This window comes from Sinocyclocheilus grahami, unplaced genomic scaffold (assembly GCF_001515645.1).
Source record: "Sinocyclocheilus grahami isolate Dianchi unplaced genomic scaffold, SAMN03320097.WGS_v1.1 scaffold304.1, whole genome shotgun sequence".
Lineage (NCBI taxonomy): Eukaryota > Metazoa > Chordata > Actinopteri > Cypriniformes > Cyprinidae > Sinocyclocheilus > Sinocyclocheilus grahami.
The window spans coordinates 1,789,346-1,812,506 of record NW_015505483.1 but is presented as its reverse complement, the minus strand read 5'-3'; the positions used below and the strand labels follow the sequence as shown (position 1 = coordinate 1,812,506).

General features: G+C 35.1%; 1 protein-coding gene across 1 annotated transcript in view; it reads left to right on the top strand.

The window, feature by feature from the left end:
* Window positions 1–19,251, top strand: part of LOC107601395 (ubiquitin-conjugating enzyme E2 E3) — a 49,657-nt gene extending 30,406 nt beyond the window's left edge. Inside the window, exons 4-6 of the mRNA XM_016293561.1 lie at window positions 8,062–8,194; window positions 13,441–13,588; window positions 18,705–19,251. Of these exons, the coding sequence (XP_016149047.1) occupies window positions 8,062–8,194; window positions 13,441–13,588; window positions 18,705–18,802 (379 nt within the window). The 3' untranslated portion in view covers window positions 18,803–19,251. The remainder of the gene's footprint in view (window positions 1–8,061; window positions 8,195–13,440; window positions 13,589–18,704) is intronic.
* Window positions 19,252–23,161: the final 3,910 nt, after the last annotated feature.

The window sequence follows — 23,161 nt, the reverse complement described above, 5'->3', positions numbered from 1 at the left end:
GCGGTAAATCTCCATCACGTGCAGGCTTTCACATTGAGCAGCATTAACTACACAGAGCCGTTGTTCACTGACGAGCAGTGCAAAAAATCGCACGAATATGAACGTGGTTTTGCGCAACTTGTCAGTGAACAACGGCTCTGTGTAGTTAATGCTGCTCAATGTGAAAGCCTGCACGTGATGGAGATTTACCGCTGATTAAAGAACCGGCTTTACTGATAAGATGCACGTTAAATATCGCATGCAATTTATCGTGCAGCCCTAATATATATATATAGTGCTGTCAAATGATTAATCGCGATTAAATGGGAAAATACTCTGTGGACTGACGAGACAAAAGTTGAACTTTTTGGAAGGTGTGTGTCCCATAACATCTGGCATAAAAGTAACACTGCAATTCAGAAAAAGAACATTCCAACAGTAAAATATGGTGGTGGTAGTGTGATGGTCTGGGGCTGTTTGGCAAAATAAATAAATGACACAAAGTTTAAATAAATTAAAATCTGCAAACAATGTGGAACCAATTAAATAAGAAACGAATGTTTAAAAAACTTCCAAAATTAGATAAAAGGCAAAAGTCAACAGGATTTTCAAAATCCAAAATATTGCCAAATATGCACTTTTGCATCTAGTTTCGAAACTAAATCATCCGTGATCGTCTTGTCTGTCTCACCTCACTCTTCTTGTCAGTCAGCTCGACTCACTCTCCTCACTGGAGAAATGAAATCTGATCTGTGATGCAAGTGTCGTTCGGCACGCTGCATTGAGCAGCCACGTAAAGTTTTTAATTGTAGTGTCTGTTCTTTTACTGAACTAAATGATTTTTATTACTATAAAAAAAATCTAAAAGATGGTGGGGTTTGGTGCCGCGGTGGGCAAGTGACGTATCACCGTCAGCACCATCTATCGCGGCAAGCCTACTATCACTTATGTTTTTAGGATTCTCTGATGAATAGAACATTTAACACCATTTATTTGAAATTTTAATCTTTGGTAACATTACACTGCAAAAAAATTTTTTTCTTTCTTAGATTTTTTTTTGTCTTGTTTCCAGCCCAGATATCTAAAAATTCATAAATCAAGAAGGAATTTTTAGACAAGTAAAAATGTTCTTGTTTTGGGGTAAGCAAAATAATCTTGTTTTCTGTTTGAAATAAGATTATTTTGCTTACCTCATTGGCAGATTATTTTGCTTGTTCTAAGCAAAAACTCACTTAATTGACTTGTTGTGTTCTGAAAAGACAATAATTTTTACATGTCTAGAAAATCCTTCTTGATTTATGAATTTTTAGATATCTGGGCTGGAAACAAGGCAAAAAAAATCTAAGTGAGAAAATATTTTTTTGCAGTGATGAATGTCTTTAGTGTCATTTTTGATCAATCTACTGCTTTCTTGCAAAATAAAAGTATACACTTAAAAAACAAAATGACCCTAAACTTGGTAGTGTATATGCTAGAGTACTTGTAAACATTGCTAAGCTAACCTTTTGAAGAAATAACTAAAATATGGCTCAATTTGCAATTGTAGGTGTAAACAAAAATATATTTGGGCATCTAATCAAAATAATAATTTTGTCCTAGAATAAGAAATCATCTCCCCCAATTAATACCTGCCTCTAACTAGCAATAGCAAGTAGCTGAGAGGTAAACAAAAGTCTAAAAATGAGGCAAGCCCATCCATATGTCACCAGCTTGCCGTAAATAGGCTTTGTATTAAACTATACAATACATGCATGGTGCTGTTTTTTTTCTAATTGTTTAAGCAACTTTATTAATTATGTATGGTTTATAAACATTATTTTAAACATTATGCACTTGTTTTTCAAAGATAGTCGTGCTATTTTATTACGCTTTGAAGAAACGTGCATAATATTTTGGGCGATGCGCCCTCTTGTGGCCTCAGAAGAGAAGCCAAAAGCTTTTTTTCCCCTAACTGAAATTTTGCCTTTTAAATTTGAATATAATTCGAATTTAAATATAATTCGAATTTTAAAGGGGGTCTGAATATTTTCCGTACCCACTGTATATATATGTATATATAATATATTTTTATATTTTTCAAAATCCAAATGAATGACCATTTACAACATTCTTTTATGTGTTAAATTGAGTTTTGACTGGTGTTATATTTTAAATAAAATGATAAAAACATATATTGTCCGTTTAAATATATGTAACAAACTTTAAACTTTTGGTAACTTTTGGTGCTCTCTTGATCAAACTCTTGATGACAAAGTATTGTATTTTATTTTGTTTTTGTTTTTTTGGTAACACTTTAGTACAGGGACCAATTCTTACTATTAACTAGTTGCTTATTAGCATGCCTATTATTAACATATTGGCTGTTTATTAGTACTTATAAAGCACATATTCTGCATGAGCATATTATACATCTCTAATGTATAATAACCTACCCAAAGCCTAAATTTAACAACTACCTTACTAACTGTTAATAAGCAGCAAATTAGGAGTTTGAGGCAAAAGTTGTAGTTAATGGTTTGTTAATAACGAAAAGTGGATCTTAAAATAAATTGTGGCAATTTTTTTTAATACAGGAACAATTTAACTGTGGTTTCTTTGAGTGTTCAGAAGCAGGAGTTTCTCAGGTAGACTTTTGATATAATTTCATATAAAACCACCATGCGTTGTGACATTCTCCAGTGCTTTGTTTGCCTTCACCATCTTTCTGGGTTATCTGAAATGATGGATGGAGATTGGTAAATGCTATATGTTTACACTTAGGTTAAATTAATTAGCTTCTCAGGACTATCCCCTGTGTAATCCGCTACACCCGGAGCTCTTCGCAGACAAGCCGATAGACTGGTGAGCCGGCAGGCTTCGATTCCCCAGCCACAGCGGTAGCTTAATATCATAAAGGCTTGCTCCTTTCAAGAGAGTGTGTAAGAATTTGAACGGAAGCTTGCTTTGTTATATGGTAGGAGTTTGCTCTGAAGCATTAAAGGATAACAAGTCCTTGCTTGGTCATTAAAGCAGTCTCTGCAGAGAGAAATGTGTGCTACAGGAAGTGGGCGAACTGCAAACACATTTGAGGTGATTATAGTGTGTGTGCACCTCGAGGGAGCGCTGGATTACACAATGCCCGAGCCCAGAGCCCGTCGCAGAGGTGGCAGAGCTGCCTACCATGGCCACTGTGTTTTCTGAAGTCCACAGTCAACGCAGCCAGGAAATTTTAGAGCACTTCATGCTTCCTTCTGCTGACCAGCTTTTTGAAGATGCTGATTTCATTTTCCAGCAGGACTTGGCACCTGCCCACACTGCCAAAGGTACCAAAAACTGGTTCAATGACCATGGTGTTACTATGCTTGATTGGCCAGCAAACTCGCCTGACCTGAACCCCATAGAGAATCTATGGGGTATTGTCAAGAGGAAGATGAGAGACACCAGACCCAACAATGCAGATGAGCTGAAGGCCACTGTCAAAGAAACCTGGGCTTCCATACCACCTCAGCAGTGCCACAAACTGATCACCTCCATGCCACGTTGATTGATTGATGCTCCATTGATGCAGTAATTCATGCAAAAGGAGCCCCTACCAAGTATTGAGTACATGTACAGTAAATGAACATACTTTCCAGAAGGCCAACAATTCACTAAAAATGTTTTTTTTATTGGTCTTATGAAGTATTCTAATTTGTTGCGATAGTGAATTGGTGGGTTTTTGTTAAATGTGAGCCAAAATCATCACAATTAAAAGAACCAAAGACTTAAATTACTTCAGTCTGTGTGCATTGAATTTATTTAATACACGAGTTTCATAATTTGAGTTGAATTACTGAAATAAATGAACTTTTCCACGACATTCTAATTTATTGAGATGCACCTGTATATGGTTATGAATATATACATAAACATAAATATATTACTATAATATAAATACATTATAACATACAGTACATATTTAGCACTATAAAATGTGGCTGACAGAATATTCTACTAAATTGCGAGCGTAATCTGAGTTTTTTTTTTTTACTCTATATAATTTCTGTGTAGATCTGATCCTTTTATTTTCCCGTCCTTGTACGAATCTCTTGTATTTGCTGGAAACCATGTGGAGGTGATTGTGTGTTTCCGAGAAGCATGTGTCGGCCTTGGTCTCAACAAACACGATTGTCCACTTGATTGCCAAGAATTCATTAGAGTCTAGAGGACTCGTTCGGCTATTAACAGTGGCTTTTTTCAATCGTTTGCCACTGTTATGTTCCTGTTAAGAGTTTGCTAAATCTGTTACGAGTGGCTCTTCAACGTCAACATAATTGCTTCACATCCTCACAGTCCAGCAACAAGAGCGCATGCAGACACTTTAGCATGGATGGTAATACATAGAGCCACATTAGCAGCGGCTGCTCATTACTGTGATGTGTCTGTGCATCCACCGTATTGAAGAGGTCATGATCAACCTGTAAACACATGCAAGTGAATTGACAGATGCAGCAGTCTTTTCCCAAGATTTTCTCGAAATTTGGTTTGCCATCCATGTCAGGAAATTTGCATATTGTAGATAAGCAAAATGCAAAATGTTACACTTCTGTATGAGTCTGTGTTGGGAAGTGACTTAAAATGCCCACTGATACTGGTCTTTTAAAAAACATTGAGAAGATTGTTTCAATGCTTCGTTTAATTGGTTCACTATTTCAACTACTGCTACTACAAAAAAAATGTGTATGTGTGTGTGTGTATATATATATATATATATATTTATATATATATATATATATATACAAGAGCGCATGCAGACACTTTAGCATGGATGGTAATACATAGAGCCACATTAGCAGCGGCTGCTCATTACTGTGATGTGTCTGTGCATCCACCGTATTGAAGAGGTCATGATCAACCTGTAAACACATGCAAGTGAATTGACAGATGCAGCAGTCTTTTCCCAAGATTTTCTCGAAATTTGGTTTGCCATCCATGTCAGGAAATTTGCATATTGTAGATAAGCAAAATGCAAAATGTTACACTTCTGTATGAGTCTGTGTTGGGAAGTGACTTAAAATGCCCACTGATACTGGTCTTTTAAAAAACATTGAGAAGATTGTTTCAATGCTTCGTTTAATTGGTTCACTATTTCAACTACTGCTACTACAAAAAAAATGTATATGTGTGTGTGTGTGTATATATTTATATTTATATATATATATATATATATATATATACATTTTTGCTTTGATACATTTTTCTTTTTCTTTTTGCAAGTCTCTTATGCTCATTAAGTATGCATTTATTTGATTTTTTAAAGTAAAAAATTTATTATTATGAAATATTGCATTTTAAAATAACTTTAATATTTCTTAGTGTAATTTTTTCCTTTGGTTATGCTGATTTGTCTCATTTTAATTTATATTGCTCAAGAAAAATTTCTTATTACATTTTTATTTGATTTTATTAATTATTTTATACATATTTAGGGCAATATTGTGAAATATTGCATTTTTAAATTATTAAATTTAATAAATTTACTATTTTAATATTTCTTTAAAAGTATATATTTTTTTCACTTTGTTGAGCTAATTTTTCACATTTTTATTTATATAGAATTTATATTAAGAAAGATTTATTATATATCATTTTAGTTTTTATATATAAAGAATGCTGCTTAACATTTTGTGTAAACATGATAGTTTATTTATTTACTTATTTTGTAAATAGAGAGTTCAAAATACAGCATTTATTTTAAATGGAAATATGTTGTAACTTTATAAATGTCTTTACAATCACTTTTGATGTGTCCTTGTTGAATACAATTATAGTGTATATTTTAAGTTGTTTATATTAGTGTATATTATGTGTTTTTTTTTTGTTTTGTTTGTTTTTTTGGTAAGATGTGTTTCTAAGACTGACATTGTTAACATAATTACAAATTCTAAAAACATGCCTTTAGTTTCGGTTTGGGGTCAGATGAACTTAAAACCAGCCTAATTAAACAGGGTTTCTCTAAGACATTTGGTTGACTAGTCGATTTTGAAATGAAGTCGTTTTTCACACCCTTATGATGAGGTTGCACACTTCCTTTTGAATTTAGTTGCTCTGCGGTAATGCTGAGAACCTCTGACAGTGCCAGGGCAAAGCGTTAACGCTGGCTCACCTCGCTTTACTAAAAACACCCTACTGAAGGCCTGTCAGATTGATGTTTAGAAAAGATTTTTCTATTTCCCTCATTTTTCCCCCTCGTAAGATACGGTTATACGATTCACTTTGATGTGAGCTAAAGCCTCTCTAAATGTCATGTGTTGATTTTATGGCGATAAGTGATGGCCAAAGACAACCCCGCATGTTGTTGTGCTGTTAAATGATCTCTGTAGCAGGTTGCTCTTGCTAAATCTGCCATTTATTGCTCTCAACTGTATTTAAAGCATTTTTCCATCCTCGCTGCTGGGCGAGAGGCAGTCCAATAGTCCCGGATAATTTATCAGGCTCAAAGAATTAAGTAAGCTACATGGCGGCAATGAATTGTTCTATTACTCTTCACGCCGTCCGCTCCTATTATCTTTCCACTTTGCTGTAATCCTGCCTATTTTTGGCCCTCTACTTTATGCCGAGTTGAGTTTGACAGCCGTCCTCTCTCGCTCTAAAGCACGAGTGGGTATCCAGTGTGTAGGCCGGTGACTCGCTGGCAGAGACGAGCGTTTCATCACATGCTAATTGAGCAATAGATGCCGATGATAAGTGCCTGCTTACGGCTGTGTCTGCTACATTCACCTGTCTCCTCCATTAGAGGCTGGTCTCTCTCGCTTCTACACCAGCACAGAATCACAGGAGTGGGCCTTTGTTTTTCCTTCATTGGCCTTGTTTTCCTCCATTAGCCATGTTTGTGTGCTTGTCCCCGTTATCTCAATCTGTTCTCTGACTGTCCTTCCCTGCGAACTGTGTTGCAGATATTTAGCTTGCTCTATAGGTACAACACAATTTGATCCAGTTTCAGTTCAGTTCTGATGCATTTTCACTACCGGTCAATAGTTTGGAATAATTGTATATTTACAATTAATTGCTCATGAATAATGATTTTGTTTTTTGTTTTTTTACACAAAAGCTGCATTCATTTGATCAAAAATAAAGTAAAACGGTAATGGTGTGAAATATTGTTACAGTCTAAAATAACAAGCATATTGTAGTGAATTCTGAAGGATCATGTGACACTAAGACTGGAGTAATGATGCTGAAAATTCAGTTTTGCATTACAGTAATAATTGTATTATATTAAAATAGAAAAGTTATTTTAAATTGTAATATTATTTATTATTATTATTACTGTTATTTTTTATGTATTTTTGATGAAATAAATCCAACATTGTTGAGCATGAGAGAATTTTTTTTTTTTAAATCCCAAAATTTGACCGATAGTGTAGGTTCTTTCTGACCTGTCAGTACAATTAGTATAAGAAATTTCAATAACCCGTTACTTTATTTTTATTGTATTTGTTTTGTGTTGTATTTAATATATTTATATTTATTGATATTGTTCATTGCCACATTAGAGTGACCCTTTATTTGTCATTGTTAATTAGTGCATGCCTTGGCTTCTTTGTCTGTGAGCAAGAATGTAAAACTTGCAAGTGTTACATTGTGTCCTGTGATCTTGATCCATGTGTAAATATATTCATGCCACCTCAGTGCTGCTTTAAAAACTAAATGTTGTGGCATCATGCACCAAGACAAGAGTCTGTTATATTTTGTCATATATACTATATGCATTGTTGATGCACAGAATGAATTACTCTTAATATGAAAATCTGATTTAATTTGATTTATTTTGATATTATTTTATTTTATCCATAATCTTTTTATGCTGAAATATACATACGTAAGCTGAAATCAAACCAAATCAAACGTTATTTATTTTTATTTTTTATTTTTTATTTTTTGGTAAAACATTGTTTTCTCAATTCAGTGAAAATAATTAAAACACAATATGGTTGGATGTTGGTATGCGATGGTTCTGTCAATCAGCCAATGCTCGTATTCTCACAATGGGCAAATATTGGCCAGTATTTCAGTCTGGGTGTAAGATGCTCAATCACCTTGGCTTATGTGTGTTTTTTTCAGTGCGGGACCCAAGGGCGACAACATCTATGAGTGGAGATCCACCATTCTGGGCCCTCCAGGTTCAGTCTATGAGGGAGGCGTGTTCTTTCTGGATATCACCTTCTCTTCTGATTACCCCTTCAAGCCACCAAAGGTACAGTAAGGGAAAACATCTTCCCGTTTTATTCATTCTTTTTGAGGTGAGAAAAATTTTGAGAAAAAGTGGATACTTAATCCTGCTTCTAGAGATTTTCCTTCCTACTTTGGTTACTTACAGCTCTAATCAAAGTCTTGAAAATTACAGGCAAGTGTACCAGGATGGAGGTTTGGAACTAAACTCTTAAGGCTCTGTTTCAAAACCTAGTGAGCGGTCATGCTTTTTACTGTCTATATAGGCTGCTGCCTTCTAAGAGAGAATTCTGACTGACAAAGCAGCTTATAAGTGAATGATACATGAAATACTTATGAATGCCTTAGAACTTGGCCAGAAGAAGGCGTTTTAGAAGGCAGCATCATAAGAGAAGCTGCATAGGCAGCTCATTACGTTTCGCAACGGGGTCTCAATATAAATGCAAAATCAAATGCATTGGAACATATTTTGGAAGCACTTCAGACTCAGTACATCAAAGCTGTTCTTGAATATGGGGCAGAACATAAAACAGCTGTATCAGCCATTTGATGCGGTTCTTCAGAATAGAAGTTCATGAATCAAAGTCCCATGACATTTCTAACCTATATGAAAGTAAATTATAATTTAAGCATTATACTGTATAATCTTAAAGTTATTTACATTTATTTACTATGTATTCCACTGCTTTTAATTCTACATCAACTATTGTTGGATATTTAAAGGGTTTTTTGTTGCGTGTCCATATGGCACAATGGTTCAAATGTTTTCCTAACCACACTGAAAAAAAAAGGTTGGCTTTGAAACATTTTTCAGTTCAATTGCTAGTAAATGCACAAATAAAAACAAAGAAATATCAAATAACACATTGAATTAAACATGAACTTTTAAAGTAGAAAGACTGAAATAGTGTTTTCTTGTGAAACATAACGTTTTGTTTACAACATCAAAAAATATTTTTTTACAGTGCAAGCTCTGATGCATGTTGTAAAAAGCTGAATTAAAAATAAGAATATAATAATTACGAGACAAATATACATAGTAGTACAATAATCCACACATACAAAAGTCCTTATTTTTAAAATGTAATTTAATTCTGGAATTAAAGTTTTTGGATTTATAAATGTAAAATCTAAATGTTATGATGTAAAATTTCTAGGTCACCAATCTTACTACTCTTTTATACAGATGGTAAGATATTCTTGCTTTCATTAAAGTTCAAGATGGAGAACAAAGCTTTTCACTGAAAATATGTCTGCCGATATAATTTGTAATGGGGGAAAAAGCTATTAAACTATTATTGTAAAATACAAAATTGAAGCATTTTCACAAGTAGACTCTTGAACCCTTCGGTGTATGTGTGTTTTGCTATTATTAGTCTCTAGTCGGTCACAAAGAGCAGTGGCCTTTAATTAAGATGTATTAGCTCTACCAAGGACACTCTGAAACAGATCATTCAGAACAGGTATTGATTGACCTCTGTTAAAATACCTCAAGGATCATGTGAAGCTGAACGATTGTTTGTTTTGTGTGCTGCATAAATGAACGTACTCCTTCGAGCACTGGCTATTTCCAGTGTAAAGCAAATAGCGAGATGCCGATCTGAAACAGATCATTCAGAACAGGTATTGATTGACCTCAAGGATCATGTGAAGCTGAACGATTGTTTGTTTTGTGTGCTGCATAAATGAACGTACTCCTTCGAGCACTGGCTATTTCCAGTGTAAAGCAAATAGCGAGATGCCGACAGACAGAGATGTGGTTTAGGGAAGCTGGTTTACTACGGCCCCAGCTATAAAGGTGAAAGAGTCAACCACGGCATTTCGGATTAATTAGTATCCGAATCTCCTTCCTCAGCATGTTTGGGAGATTGCGCCGCTCTGAGTGGCTCTCCGCCTCAGTCTGGCCCTCATCTCGATCGTCAGTGGCATCTGTAAACAACAAGTTTATATAAAGCTCATTGGCTGGAGGGGGCTCTTTGTTCAGATCAAGCCACTGCAAAGCTCTAATCCACTAATTATAAACAGGATTCATCCTCTGAGTGCAGAGCCGGCGGCCCGCACCCCTCATTCTTTTGTCACCAGATGAAACGCAGGGCAACTTGGGGGCCGATCTCGCCTACGTTCGTTTGGGCCGGTGCTCTGTGAAGTCGTTGCCCGTGCGGCTTGGTTTGTGGTCCGCTAATCTGTGCTTTTGTGAATGAGTCTGTCTGTGTTTGGGAACAGGGTGGAAAAGACCGAGAGACAAGCGTTGCATCCTAAAAGTCTATCTAGAAATAAGAGTATCGATTAACTCGAGCTGTAAAAAAAAAAAAGGCTGTAATGCATTGGCTTGTTTACAGAGCAGATTGGTTGGGTCATAATGTGTGTTTAAAAAGAGCTCTTTCTCATTTATTTTGTGTCTTGTCTCTTTTTTTTCTCTCTGTCTGTCTGTTTAGAAACTTTAAAGGGGTCATATGATGCGATTTACATTTTTCCTTTCTGTTTGGAGTGTTACAAGCTCTTGGTGCATAAAGAAGATAGCTGTAAAAAAAAAAAAAAAAAAAAAAGGCTGTAATGCTTTGGCTTGTTTACAGAGCAGATTGGTTGGGACATAATGTGTGTTTAAAAAGAGCTCTTTCTCATTTATTTTGTGTCTTGTCTCTTTTTTTTCTCTCTGTCTGTCTGTTTAGAAACTTTAAAGGGGTCATATGATGCGATTTAGCAGCACATTTTATGGAGGACCGTTTCCTGATCCTGGTAGAGTAGACTACAGTGCTGGCTGTTCTGACTCAAAGACTGTAAGTTAGTTTTTTTTATATTTAAAGAGTTTTGATATTTTATATATTTAAAGCGAGTTTTTTGGGCAGTGTAGAGTAGGGCTTGTTGTTTGTCATTTCTCCGATCACAAATGCAGACATGGCTTTATGTTTACGTGGCGCGATGCAACACAATGCGTAAAAAGACAGTATAAGTCATAATCCATAATTATGTCCCCACTGGATGCAACGAATGCCAAGTTTATAATGGGTTTTCATGTTTTTGAATCATCGCTCTAGCCTGACAGGGCATCATCACAATATGGTGAGGGGCGTAACATTTCCGTTTCACACTTGAGGTATTCGGCCAATCACAACGCACTGGATAGCTGGCCAATCAGAGCACACCTCGCTTTTTCAGACCGATGAGCTTTGTAAAAATCGACGCGTTTCAGAAAGGCGGGGCATAGAGTAGAAACAATAATGTACAGTGTGTGGAAAATAATGTGTTTTTTTAACCTTAAACCGCATAAACACATTTCATTACACCAAATACACAAAATACTGTTCTTTTTAGCAATGTCATATGACCCCTTTAAAACCCTACCTGGCTGTCTGCTGCCTACACAGATGCCTTTGTTACTAAGCTAATTATGTCAAAGGATGATAATTCAGTAAAGATCTGATTATGGCTTTGATTAACATTCAAATGAATTCAACTTTCAACAAGTTCACTTGCTGTCAGTTATATCTGAACTAAGTGGGCATTTACATTACATCGCTTTCAACAAAAACCTGAAAAATTTTATACGACAATGGTGTTTTTGAAAACTTTTGAAAACGGATTTCAGAGTGCACGTTTTTTAAAACAATACCATTAAACGAATTTGTGAAAATGGTGAAGTCATGCTCATTCATATTATGTGTTTCTGTACAAAGTGACGTTGCCAACTACTGGCCTGGCATGCATAATACAACGTTTGTCATTTTTGCAGATTCATGTGAACGGGGATTGTTTTAGCAATGTCGTTGTTTGTATGTGAATCTTATAAAAAATGCAAAGGAAAAAGACCTTTCCATATACAGTATATATTTTTTTATAGTTTTAAATGCCGTATATCATTAAAATATTTGTATGAATTTATTTATTAAAACATTTTAATATTCAATTATATTTTATGCTTAAGTGTATGTCTGTGTTGCATTAAATATACTACTAATTTTGTTAAACATATTAATATTATTTTATAATTAATATTACATTTGTAATTTCTTGCAAAAGTCCAAAACACTGGGGCAGATTTAACATTTTAGCCGCTTTAAAACTTTAAACTTCAAACTTAAGACTCAACCAAAAATTCACAGCACATACAGTACAATATTGGGTAAAGTAAGAACATTTCTCAATATTTATTAAGTGTATGCGTGTGTTGCATTAAGTAGTAAATAGTGTGCTGTATGTAAAACATTATACTTGTATTTTATATATAAAAATGCTTATGTAACTATGTTTACATTCAACATTTCTCTTAACTTGAGCATTCTTGGATTCATATTTCTGTGTAAATGTGGCTCAGGAATGCTTGACAAAGGGATGGCCAAAACAGTAAATATTGTATGTTATAGTGTGTGATTTATTTTTTACAATTTTTTTTTTATGATAGTAGTTTAGGATAATAAATATCCTATCAGTATTTTATTTTTCAGATGTACAATGCATTTCTGTTTATTGTTAGCTTACATTTGACTAAAAAAGCCAGCTTCCCAACTTTAAGAACAGTCTTTGCATTGCTAGTGTCACTATGATGCCTTTACATGTTAAATAGTCAGCTCACTAGGTTTTTCTCTCACTTTCTCTCGATAGGGGGCATATGTCATGAACTCTGTCTTGTTTTGTTTCCCAACATTGGCCGTGTGGCCTCACACAGGCTGCCCGTGTCATGCTGGCTGTGTTTTCAGACTCCAAGACCACCATGTTCATACAATACCCGCATTGTGCCAGGCAGGCAGGGTTATTTCGGTCGCTCGGTTTATGCTGCATCGTGTGAAGGACGTCTTAGTAGCTGCTGCAGGGGGCAGAGTGAGACGCAGTCAACAAACAAGAAGCACTCTTCATGTGCTAAGGGAGCAGAATAATGGATGACCCGGTCTATCCCTTGACCCTTATCCGGCAGACTCGGCCCTCCCACAATACTGCAGTCAGCAGCATCCCTTTGGTCCTGTAAGCTGAGTGCCAGAAGTTGCCAATACTCTAGATAAGGACTACTGACACACAGTTGAGAAGCTGGGTCGAGTTAAGCTTGCTTGGCTCTCTTTTCTCACTGGATCGATAGCTTTCAGGATTCAGCCCTGGTTTCTGAGAGAGTCGTTAATGAGAGTGAAAGCTGCCATCCAGCTCTCAAAAGCCCCGTCTATAATGAAAGCCCTGTTAAAACACATCCAGAGTATTAAATGTGGTTCTGGACTGGTGAGCTAACATCATCCCTTTTTAGATGGACTTGTTTTGTGATGGTTTTGGTTTCCTCCTCCTGTGCAGGTCACGTTCCGCACGAGGATCTATCACTGCAACATCAACAGTCAGGGTGTGATCTGCCTGGACATCCTGAAGGATAACTGGAGCCCAGCTCTGACCATCTCGAAGGTCCTGCTTTCCATCTGTTCTCTGCTGACAGACTGCAATCCAGGTGAGCACAGCAATTCAAGGCTGATAAAAAATGGCCCAAACCCTAAGTATAGCTTTACTAGTGAAATCAGAGGACAATAATTAGATGTGCATTTTAAAAGTGATAGTTCATCCAAAAATGAGAATTCGGTCATCTTTTACTCACCCTAATGTCGTTCCAAAAATGCACTTTGTTCTGTAAAACTCAGTGGGCCTCATCCCAATGACCTGTTTTATTATGTGGCAGGAACAGAAAAAAGCTAAATTGGAAGATGTGAACTCAGTTGTAACAAAATAGTCAGAATTGCGAGATGTACACTCAATTCTAGCAAACTGCAATGATTTAACCTTTTGAGTTTGCCTCACATATATCTCTTCAATTTTTTTTCTCACAATTGCAAATTGTGAGAGACAAACTCCTAACCAGGTTAAGAACAAATTCATCTTTTAGGTTGAATTTTTTTCATGAGAACATCTCCTGTGCTTACAGATACAAAATAAACCACGCAATTATTAGCAAATGAGACCCAGTGTTTTTGTGTTCATACAATGAAAATAAATGGGTTCCGATCTCTCAGAAATCATATTTTGTGCTTCACTGATTCCAGACAGGTTTGGAATATCATGAGTATGCGGGAATGATGACATAATTGTCATATTTGGATGAACTATCCCTTTAAATCTGGTATTAGAATAGGATAACCTATGAACATCCTTGATTGCATTCTTTACATCACAGCCAACTTGTAGTGCCAAAGAGGCTATTGACATAGTAATGCAAAAAAAAAAATTCTTGTTTATCTACAAATCAGTAATCGCAGAACATCTGTTGCAGTATTCATGCTCTAATTTCGTACCTAATGCTTGATTGCATAACTCAGGTTCACTAAAAGGTCTCAACCACGACATATCTGAAAGACTACACCCATCAGATGAAAATAAAATCATTTGATTAGATGATGATTCTGACCATGTGGATTTTCCTGTTTATTTGCGCTTTTGATACTTTATTTCACTGAAGGCCTTAAGGCAGGGGTGTCTGATCCTGCTCCCGGAGAGACACCTTCCTGCAGAGTTCAGCTCCAGCCTGCTCCAACACACCTAACTGGATGTTTCTATTAATCCTAAAAACCTTGATTAGCCGGTTCAGGTGTGCTAAATTATGATTGAACTTAAAGGTTAAAGGTGGGCCTCCAGTAGCAGATCTGGACACTCCTGAAGAAACAGAGAGAAATAAATTCTTTCGACAATATTCATTTTCATCAGATTATATATACACAGTGCTGAATTGGACATTCCATAATCACAAACACAAGTTCTAGATCCACTAATATGCTCTTAAATCCAGAGTCCAGTGTCTCTTAAACATACAGTATTTTATTAAATTGTGCTGATTTGTTACTTCACAAACACCCTCAAAGATTTTTTTTTATTTTTAGCAGAGTCAACCCTAAATCCATTTTTTTCTTCATGCTTTTTAATGGACAGGACAGTAGAGAATGACAGGAAAGTGTGGGGTGGAGAGTTGGGAAGGGGATTGGCAAAGAACCACGAGTCGGGTCTTCAAACTCGGGTTGCCAGATGTGCAGTTGCACTATATGTCAGTGCGCTAACCGCTTAGCTATCATTTTTGTAATCCAATTTTGAGTTTTTACCTAAAGCAACGTTTAAAAACCTGAAAAGGTTTTTAATTGCTCTTGTGTACTATTTCAGCCTGTTACTCACCATGAAAATATCCAAGGAACCAACCAGTATTAATTTGCACACTGACAAAGCCTCAAATGGGCAAAGTCAGAAGAAGAAAGCAATATAAAATTATTGTCAAATTATTAATGTCAAATTATTAATCGCGATTAATTGCATCCAAAATAAAAGTTTTTGTTAACATAATATATGTGTATGTACTGTGTATATTTGTTATGTATATATAAATACACATACCTACAGTATATATTTAAAAAATATTTGTATATGTATGTACACCCTAATGTCGTTCCAAAAATGCACTTTGTTCTGTAAAACTCAGTGGGCCTCATCCCAATGACCTGTTTTATTATGTGGCAGGAACAGAAAAAAGCTAAATTGGAAGATGTGAACTCAGTTGTAACAAAATAGTCAGAATTGCGAGATGTACACTCAATTCTAGCAAACTGCAATGATTTAACCTTTTGAGTTTGCCTCACATATATCTCTTCAATTTTTTTTCTCACAATTGCAAATTGTGAGAGACAAACTCCTAACCAGGTTAAGAACAAATTCATCTTTTAGGTTGAATTTTTTTCATGAGAACATCTCCTGTGCTTACAGATACAAAATAAACCACGCAATTATTAGCAAATGAGACCCAGTGTTTTTGTGTTCATACAATGAAAATAAATGGGTTCCGATCTCTCAGAAATCATATTTTGTGCTTCACTGATTCCAGACAGGTTTGGAATATCATGAGTATGCGGGAATGATGACATAATTGTCATATTTGGATGAACTATCCCTTTAAATCTGGTATTAGAATAGGATAACCTATGAACATCCTTGATTGCATTCTTTACATCACAGCCAACTTGTAGTGCCAAAGAGGCTATTGACATAGTAATGCAAAAAAAAAAATTCTTGTTTATCTACAAATCAGTAATCGCAGAACATCTGTTGCAGTATTCATGCTCTAATTTCGTACCTAATGCTTGATTGCATAACTCAGGTTCACTAAAAGGTCTCAACCACGACATATCTGAAAGACTACACCCATCAGATGAAAATAAAATCATTTGATTAGATGATGATTCTGACCATGTGGATTTTCCTGTTTATTTGCGCTTTTGATACTTTATTTCACTGAAGGCCTTAAGGCAGGGGTGTCTGATCCTGCTCCCGGAGAGACACCTTCCTGCAGAGTTCAGCTCCAGCCTGCTCCAACACACCTAACTGGATGTTTCTATTAATCCTAAAAACCTTGATTAGCCGGTTCAGGTGTGCTAAATTATGATTGAACTTAAAGGTTAAAGGTGGGCCTCCAGTAGCAGATCTGGACACTCCTGAAGAAACAGAGAGAAATAAATTCTTTCGACAATATTCATTTTCATCAGATTATATATACACAGTGCTGAATTGGACATTCCATAATCACAAACTCAAGTTCTAGATCCACTAATATGCTCTTAAATCCAGAGTCCAGTGTCTCTTAAACATACAGTATTTTATTAAATTGTGCTGATTTGTTACTTCACAAACACCCTCAAAGATTTTTTTTTATTTTTAGCAGAGTCAACCCTAAATCCATTTTTTTCTTCATGCTTTTTAATGGACAGGACAGTAGAGAATGACAGGAAAGTGTGGGGTGGAGAGTTGGGAAGGGGATTGGCAAAGAACCACGAGTCGGGTCTTCAAACTCGGGTTGCCAGATGTGCAGTTGCACTATATGTCAGTGCGCTAACCGCTTAGCTATCATTTTTGTAATCCAATTTTGAGTTTTTACCTAAAGCAACGTTTAAAAACCTGAAAAGGTTTTTAATTGCTCTTGTGTACTATTTCAGCCTGTTACTCACCATGAAAATATCCAAGGAACCAACCAGTATTAATTTGCACACTGACAAAGCCTCAAATGGGCAAAGTCAGAAGAAGAAAGCAATATAAAATTATTGTCAAATTATTAATGTCAAATTATTAATCGCGATTAATTGCATCCAAAATAAAAGTTTTTGTTAACATAATATATGTGTATGTACTGTGTATATTTGTTATGTATATATAAATACACATACCTACAGTATATATTTTGAAAATATTTACATGTATATATTTATATTCATATAATTTATATATATATAAATATATTTAATATACAAACAACATTTTTCTGAAATATATACATGCATGTGTGTGTATTTATATATAAATAATTAATATACACAGTTCACACACATATAATATGTAAACCAAAAATTTATTAATTGCGATTAATCTTTTGATAGCACTAATAAAAATATAGAAAATAGAACTTTCATGTATTTGTTTATTTAATTAGATATCCATTATGCCAGCAGAGAGCTTACTGTTGTCTAAAATCAAAGGAAAATTGTTTGATAAAAAAATCTTGGCCCAAAACCATATCCTACATTCAGGGTTGAAATAATTGTCATTAATTGAAATAAAACTGAAATTAAATAGAAATATTTGATGAAAAGCACATGATGTTGCCATGGCAAGTGTAAGTTGAAGTACTAAAATTACTAAAAGTGCAAAAAAAAAAATTTAAATGGCTAATTCAAAGTATTAATAAATACTATGAATATTTATCATATTTATGTGAAGTTGAAGCTGAAGCCTGAACTTAAGACTTCATGTTGCTTGTTTCTAGTCAGGTTCATTTTAGCCTCAAATGGGCAAAATCAGAAGCAGAAAGCGATAGAAAATACATAGGGAAATAAAAATATAAATAAAAATGAAAACGTATTTATTTAATTTGATACCCTTCATGCCAGCATGGAGTTTACAGTTTCTTAACCCTAAAATCAAAGGAAAATACAGTACTTGTTCTAAATTAGTTATTTTGAACTAAAATTAATAAAACAATTTTCATTAATAATAAAAAACTGCAATAAAGCACAAATATTAGATGGAAAAATACTCCAAAAGACTTGGAAAATTAGAAATGTTGCCTTGGCCATTAACTGAAGTACAATAAGTTGAAGCACTACAATTAAAACAAATTAATAATTGATATAAATAATACTAAAATATATATATAAAAAAAGGATTTATTGAATCCAGAAAAGCTGATGTTAAAGCTGAGGACTTCGTTTTGCGTCTTCATTGTTGTGTTGCTTGAAGTGAAGGTTTTGTTGCGAGTAAGGAAAACCAGACGTTTAGGAAGAGGCCTACAGTTTGGAATCCTGTAAAGCCATCACGGTGTTTGTCTCGAAAACATCTCTGACATTGTTGAGTCAGCACATGACAGATGTGTCTGTTGAATCCCACACGGCTCTTTCATTTACTCTCCACGATGGCTGACTTCCCACTGCTCTCTCTCCCACTGTGTCCTTCCCAGCGCCCGTCTTGAGTCTTTCAGAATACTGTGTTCTCGCTGACTCCATGGTATAAGAATGTCTCACTTTTTTCCTTTCCGTTCTTCTGTCTCTCAGCGGATCCTCTGGTGGGAAGCATAGCTACTCAGTACCTGACCAACAGAGCAGAGCATGACAGGATAGCTCGACAGTGGACCAAGAGATACGCCACATAGACGGCACCCGCTCGCCCTCCCATCCACCCCCCACCCGTGCACCACCCCCTTATTCCCGCACTCTTCTCCAGCGCCGCCCCAGTTCCCATCACCCGCAGGAGTGTAAAGATCCAGGAGAGGCAACTTTACAACGTGCAACAAATCTTTATAGCCTTTACAATACGGACTTCTGTGTATATGTCATACTGATTCTACCCCGTGTTTTTACCCGATACGGACTGGGAGCGCAGAAAGGACCCGCCAAGGTATAAAGGCTGCCGGAGTAGAATTTTGTAGCTGTAGATTTAGTTCTGTTTAAAAGCCTACTTGCAAGTCTTGCTTCTTTGGGATATAAAAAATGTATTTTGTGATGTAATAAGGAAAATGTTCCTAAAGTCAACCAAATATTATGGTGCATTTTAGCCTAATTCATTATCTGTATGAAGTCAAAGAAAATGAGAAAAAAAGATGAAAAAAAACCCTGTAGATTATTAGAAATGTCCTTTATATGAGACCCACACTCATTTCCAGTTCTGTGGTACATGCTGTTGTGAATCTGTTATACCTTTGTCAGTTTGTAATGAAGCGATCTCATTGAACGTTTTGTAGCTCAGCTGAAATGAGCAACCACTGTAACATCCCCTCCAGCACAATAAAAAAAGAAAACTGTCCCCCGGGTGAGGTGTGCTGCACTCTTTACACATGCATTATGATATGTTGGGATCACAAATGATAGACTAGGGGTTGCACCGACTAGTCGACTTCAATGCTCTGCCATGACGTCGACTAGTCGCTGGTCTTCTAGAGGGCGCAACAGGATAAGAAATCTTTGAAGGACTTCCTTGTTTACGCTCGTTTCCAAACAGTTCAAATGACAAATAAATGCATACTCTGAAAGCGCTCCACAAGACATGTGTGATTATATTACTGGATGCTCGAAATTGAACGGAAGAATGCACGTTTTAAACAGCTTATTGTACAGGTAAGTTAATCGCGGTTAAGAAAGAAATTCATGCTTTTATTCAGCAAAGAATTAATGCAATAAATGGGTCAAAAGTGAGGGCATTTAAAATGCTACAAAAGATTTTGATTTTAAATGTTCTTATGATCTTTATATTCATCAAAACAAAATCATGGTTTCCACAAAAAATATTAAGCAGGACAACCGTTTTCAACAGTTAGAAATGTATTCAAAAACATTAAAATCTCACCAACCCCAAACGTTTGCATGGTAGTGTAAACCGGCTTTAATTACCAGGAGAGATGTCAAATTTCTTTTTTAAATTCTTTTTTTAATTGTTTTTAAAAGGCCATATTTGGATGCTTTTTTACCCTATGAATGCATTTTATTTATTATTTTTAAAACCCATTCCAAAACCCACAGCTTTACATATCCCTGATGTTACAAGGTTTCATGAAATAATAGAACAAATCTGAGCAGGCATTTTTTTTCCACACTTGTTTTTTTATTATATATATAAGGCATTTTCTTTTGTGTTCTTTCTGATGATTTTTTTTTTTTTGTAGGTAATTGCAGAAAAAATGCAAACAATGTTTTCTGTATCTCATCGAAAAACATTCACAATCATCACAGTTTAAAACAAAAACAATTGTATATACACACTACTCAGTTTTAAATTGTTTTACACAGCATGACCATTCAATCACTAAATTCGAAATGATATTTACAAAAAACAAAGGCACAAATTATTTGTTAACTAGTAAGATGTTGACTGTTCTACATGAACATTAACTTTGTCTGGGTTTGTAGGAAAATATAATCTATATACAGTGGGTACGGAAAGTATTCAGACCCCCTTAAATTTTAGCAGCTGTCAATCAAAAACTGCCTATTTAAGAACACTTCCTGTTGCTTTAGGGTCATATTGGACCACAGCACTGACTTGTGGACTAACTAGCTCCACAAAACACGTGGGTATGACATTCATTAGCACCGTTATGTCATTTTTGGCATCATGAGAGGTCACTTGGTCTCCTGTGCACATCTCACATTCATATTGGCTCTGCCTTCTGGATGTTTCTATAGTCGGAGTGAGACGAGATTGTTTTTAGGGTCGCTCCCAAAGGAACATTCGTCAGGGGTCTCTTTCGCTGTGGATGAAGTGAGATTCATTGTGAGCTGTGTTGAGAGTGTCAGATTGACACTTGCTGTCTGACCAAACTTGAATGTTTGCAGCCCCCTTGTGGCACCTTTCTTAATCACACGTAGCTGGGAGGGAGATGGAGATCAAGGTAAGTCATAATTATTATTCATTTTTAATTTGTTTGTTTGTAATTAACTTTATTATATCTCATTAGTTAACATTAACGTGTTAATTAACATGAACTAACAATGATCAATATATTTGACACCATTTATTAACTGTATTAATATTAATTAATACAAAGTATCATGTTCATGTGAGTTCACAGTATATCAATGTTAGCAGATATGACTTTAGCAGCGAGTAACAATAACCAAGATTAATAAATGTGATCATTTTTAATTCATATTTTATTTGAACATATTTATTATTAACTTTGTGTTGTCATTAAATTAAATCGTATTGTAGACATAACACTACTACTGCTAATAATAATAATACAAATAATTATTTATTGTTAATATATGATTGATGATGTTGTTATTAATGATTCACTGTTATTATTAATATTAATAATAATAACAATTATTAGTTGAATGATTGTTTTATTATGTTAATAAATCATCATCATCTTCAAAGTAGTTATAGTTGCATTAACTATATAAACAAATTAAAATTTGTTTATAAAGAAGTATTATTATTACTGATAATATTATATTTTATATTACTGATATTAATTATTCTTTATTACGTATTGTTAATATAGTATTATTGAACATTGAATATTCTGTTGTTGTTGTTGTTTTTATTATATTAGTATTAGTGTATTATGAATATTTTTTTTAATCAATATTATTATGACCAGAGTAAGCAGTTCTTCCACTAAAACAGTTCATTAGTCAGGCTACATAGTGACTTGATACATACATGTTCAGTCACATGCGCCTTCATAACTGTTTGATGATGCTGTATGGCTCATCCAATCAGAACAGATTCTGCTTTATAAGAAGGGTTAACATGCTTTAAGCAGATTTTCTTAAGCTGCCATTACATTCTCATAAGCAGTGTTCTGCCTATTAACCCCTCTTTGGCCGTGTTGGTTATTACCTGTGAGACAAAGGAAGGGGTGGAGGCGTTGAGTCAGTGAGTTCAAGTGTGTTGTAGCCTGTGAACTCCAGCCGTGGCGATCGGCCGTCACAGGCCTCTTGTGCGCAGTTACAAGTGGAGAACACAAAGGCTTGATTGAGATGAAGTGAGCCGTGGATTAGTATGGGTGCTGTTAAATGCCCTCATCCTGACTGACAATAGAGGCCCTCTGACGGCTGAGACGACCCAGCCTCCTCTTTTGTTTTTCAAGGACCCGTGTGTTTGCCTCCACCAAACCACACAGCGTTTGCACCGCAGACGATTCTCGAGTGCTGTAAGCGTGTCCAAATTAGGCTGGATGTGAGGGAGTGTTAATCAGGTTCGGTTTGTTGGTTTTTCATTAAGCAAATGGGAGGAAAAGCTCAGTGTTATAGAGATATGAAATGTCATTTTTCTAAGACAAATGCAATGTTTGAGGCAAAGATCCAGTTTTTTTTTCCTTTAGCAGTGTTTATGATGGTTTTATACATTAACTAATGTTCAAAAGTTTGGAGTCTGTAAGACATCTCATATGCTCAACAAGGCTGCATTTATTTGATTAAAAATACAGTAAAATTGTGAAATATTTATACAATTTAACATAATTTTCTATTTTAATATATGTAAAATTTATTCCTGTGATGCAAAGCTGAATTTTGAACAGTCATTACTCCAGTTTTCACTGTCACATGATCCTTTAGAAATCATTCTAATATGCGGTTTCTGTGCTCATTAAACATTGTCATCAATTTTGAAGACAGTTGTGCTGCTTAATAATTTTGTGAGAACATGATGGATGTTTTCAGAGTTCTTTAAATGAATAGAGGGTTCAAATGAACAGCACTGAAACAGTTGAACATTGATATGATGTAAAAAAAAAAAATAAAATCTTACTGACCCAAAATGCTCATCTGGAATGAAGATCAAAACAATAATAAATTAGAGTAATTTTTTTTTTATTCTTTATTCCAAAGTATAATTCCACAGTCATTATATTTTTGTACTAGCTCTTGGGTAAACTTAGAAAAAGGCAGTTTTTTAAAAGACATGTTTAATGGTGTAATTTTCTAAAATGTATTATTTTAAATAATGAATTAATAAAGAAATAATATGTAATACACTATATATGTATATATGTGTGTGTGTGTGT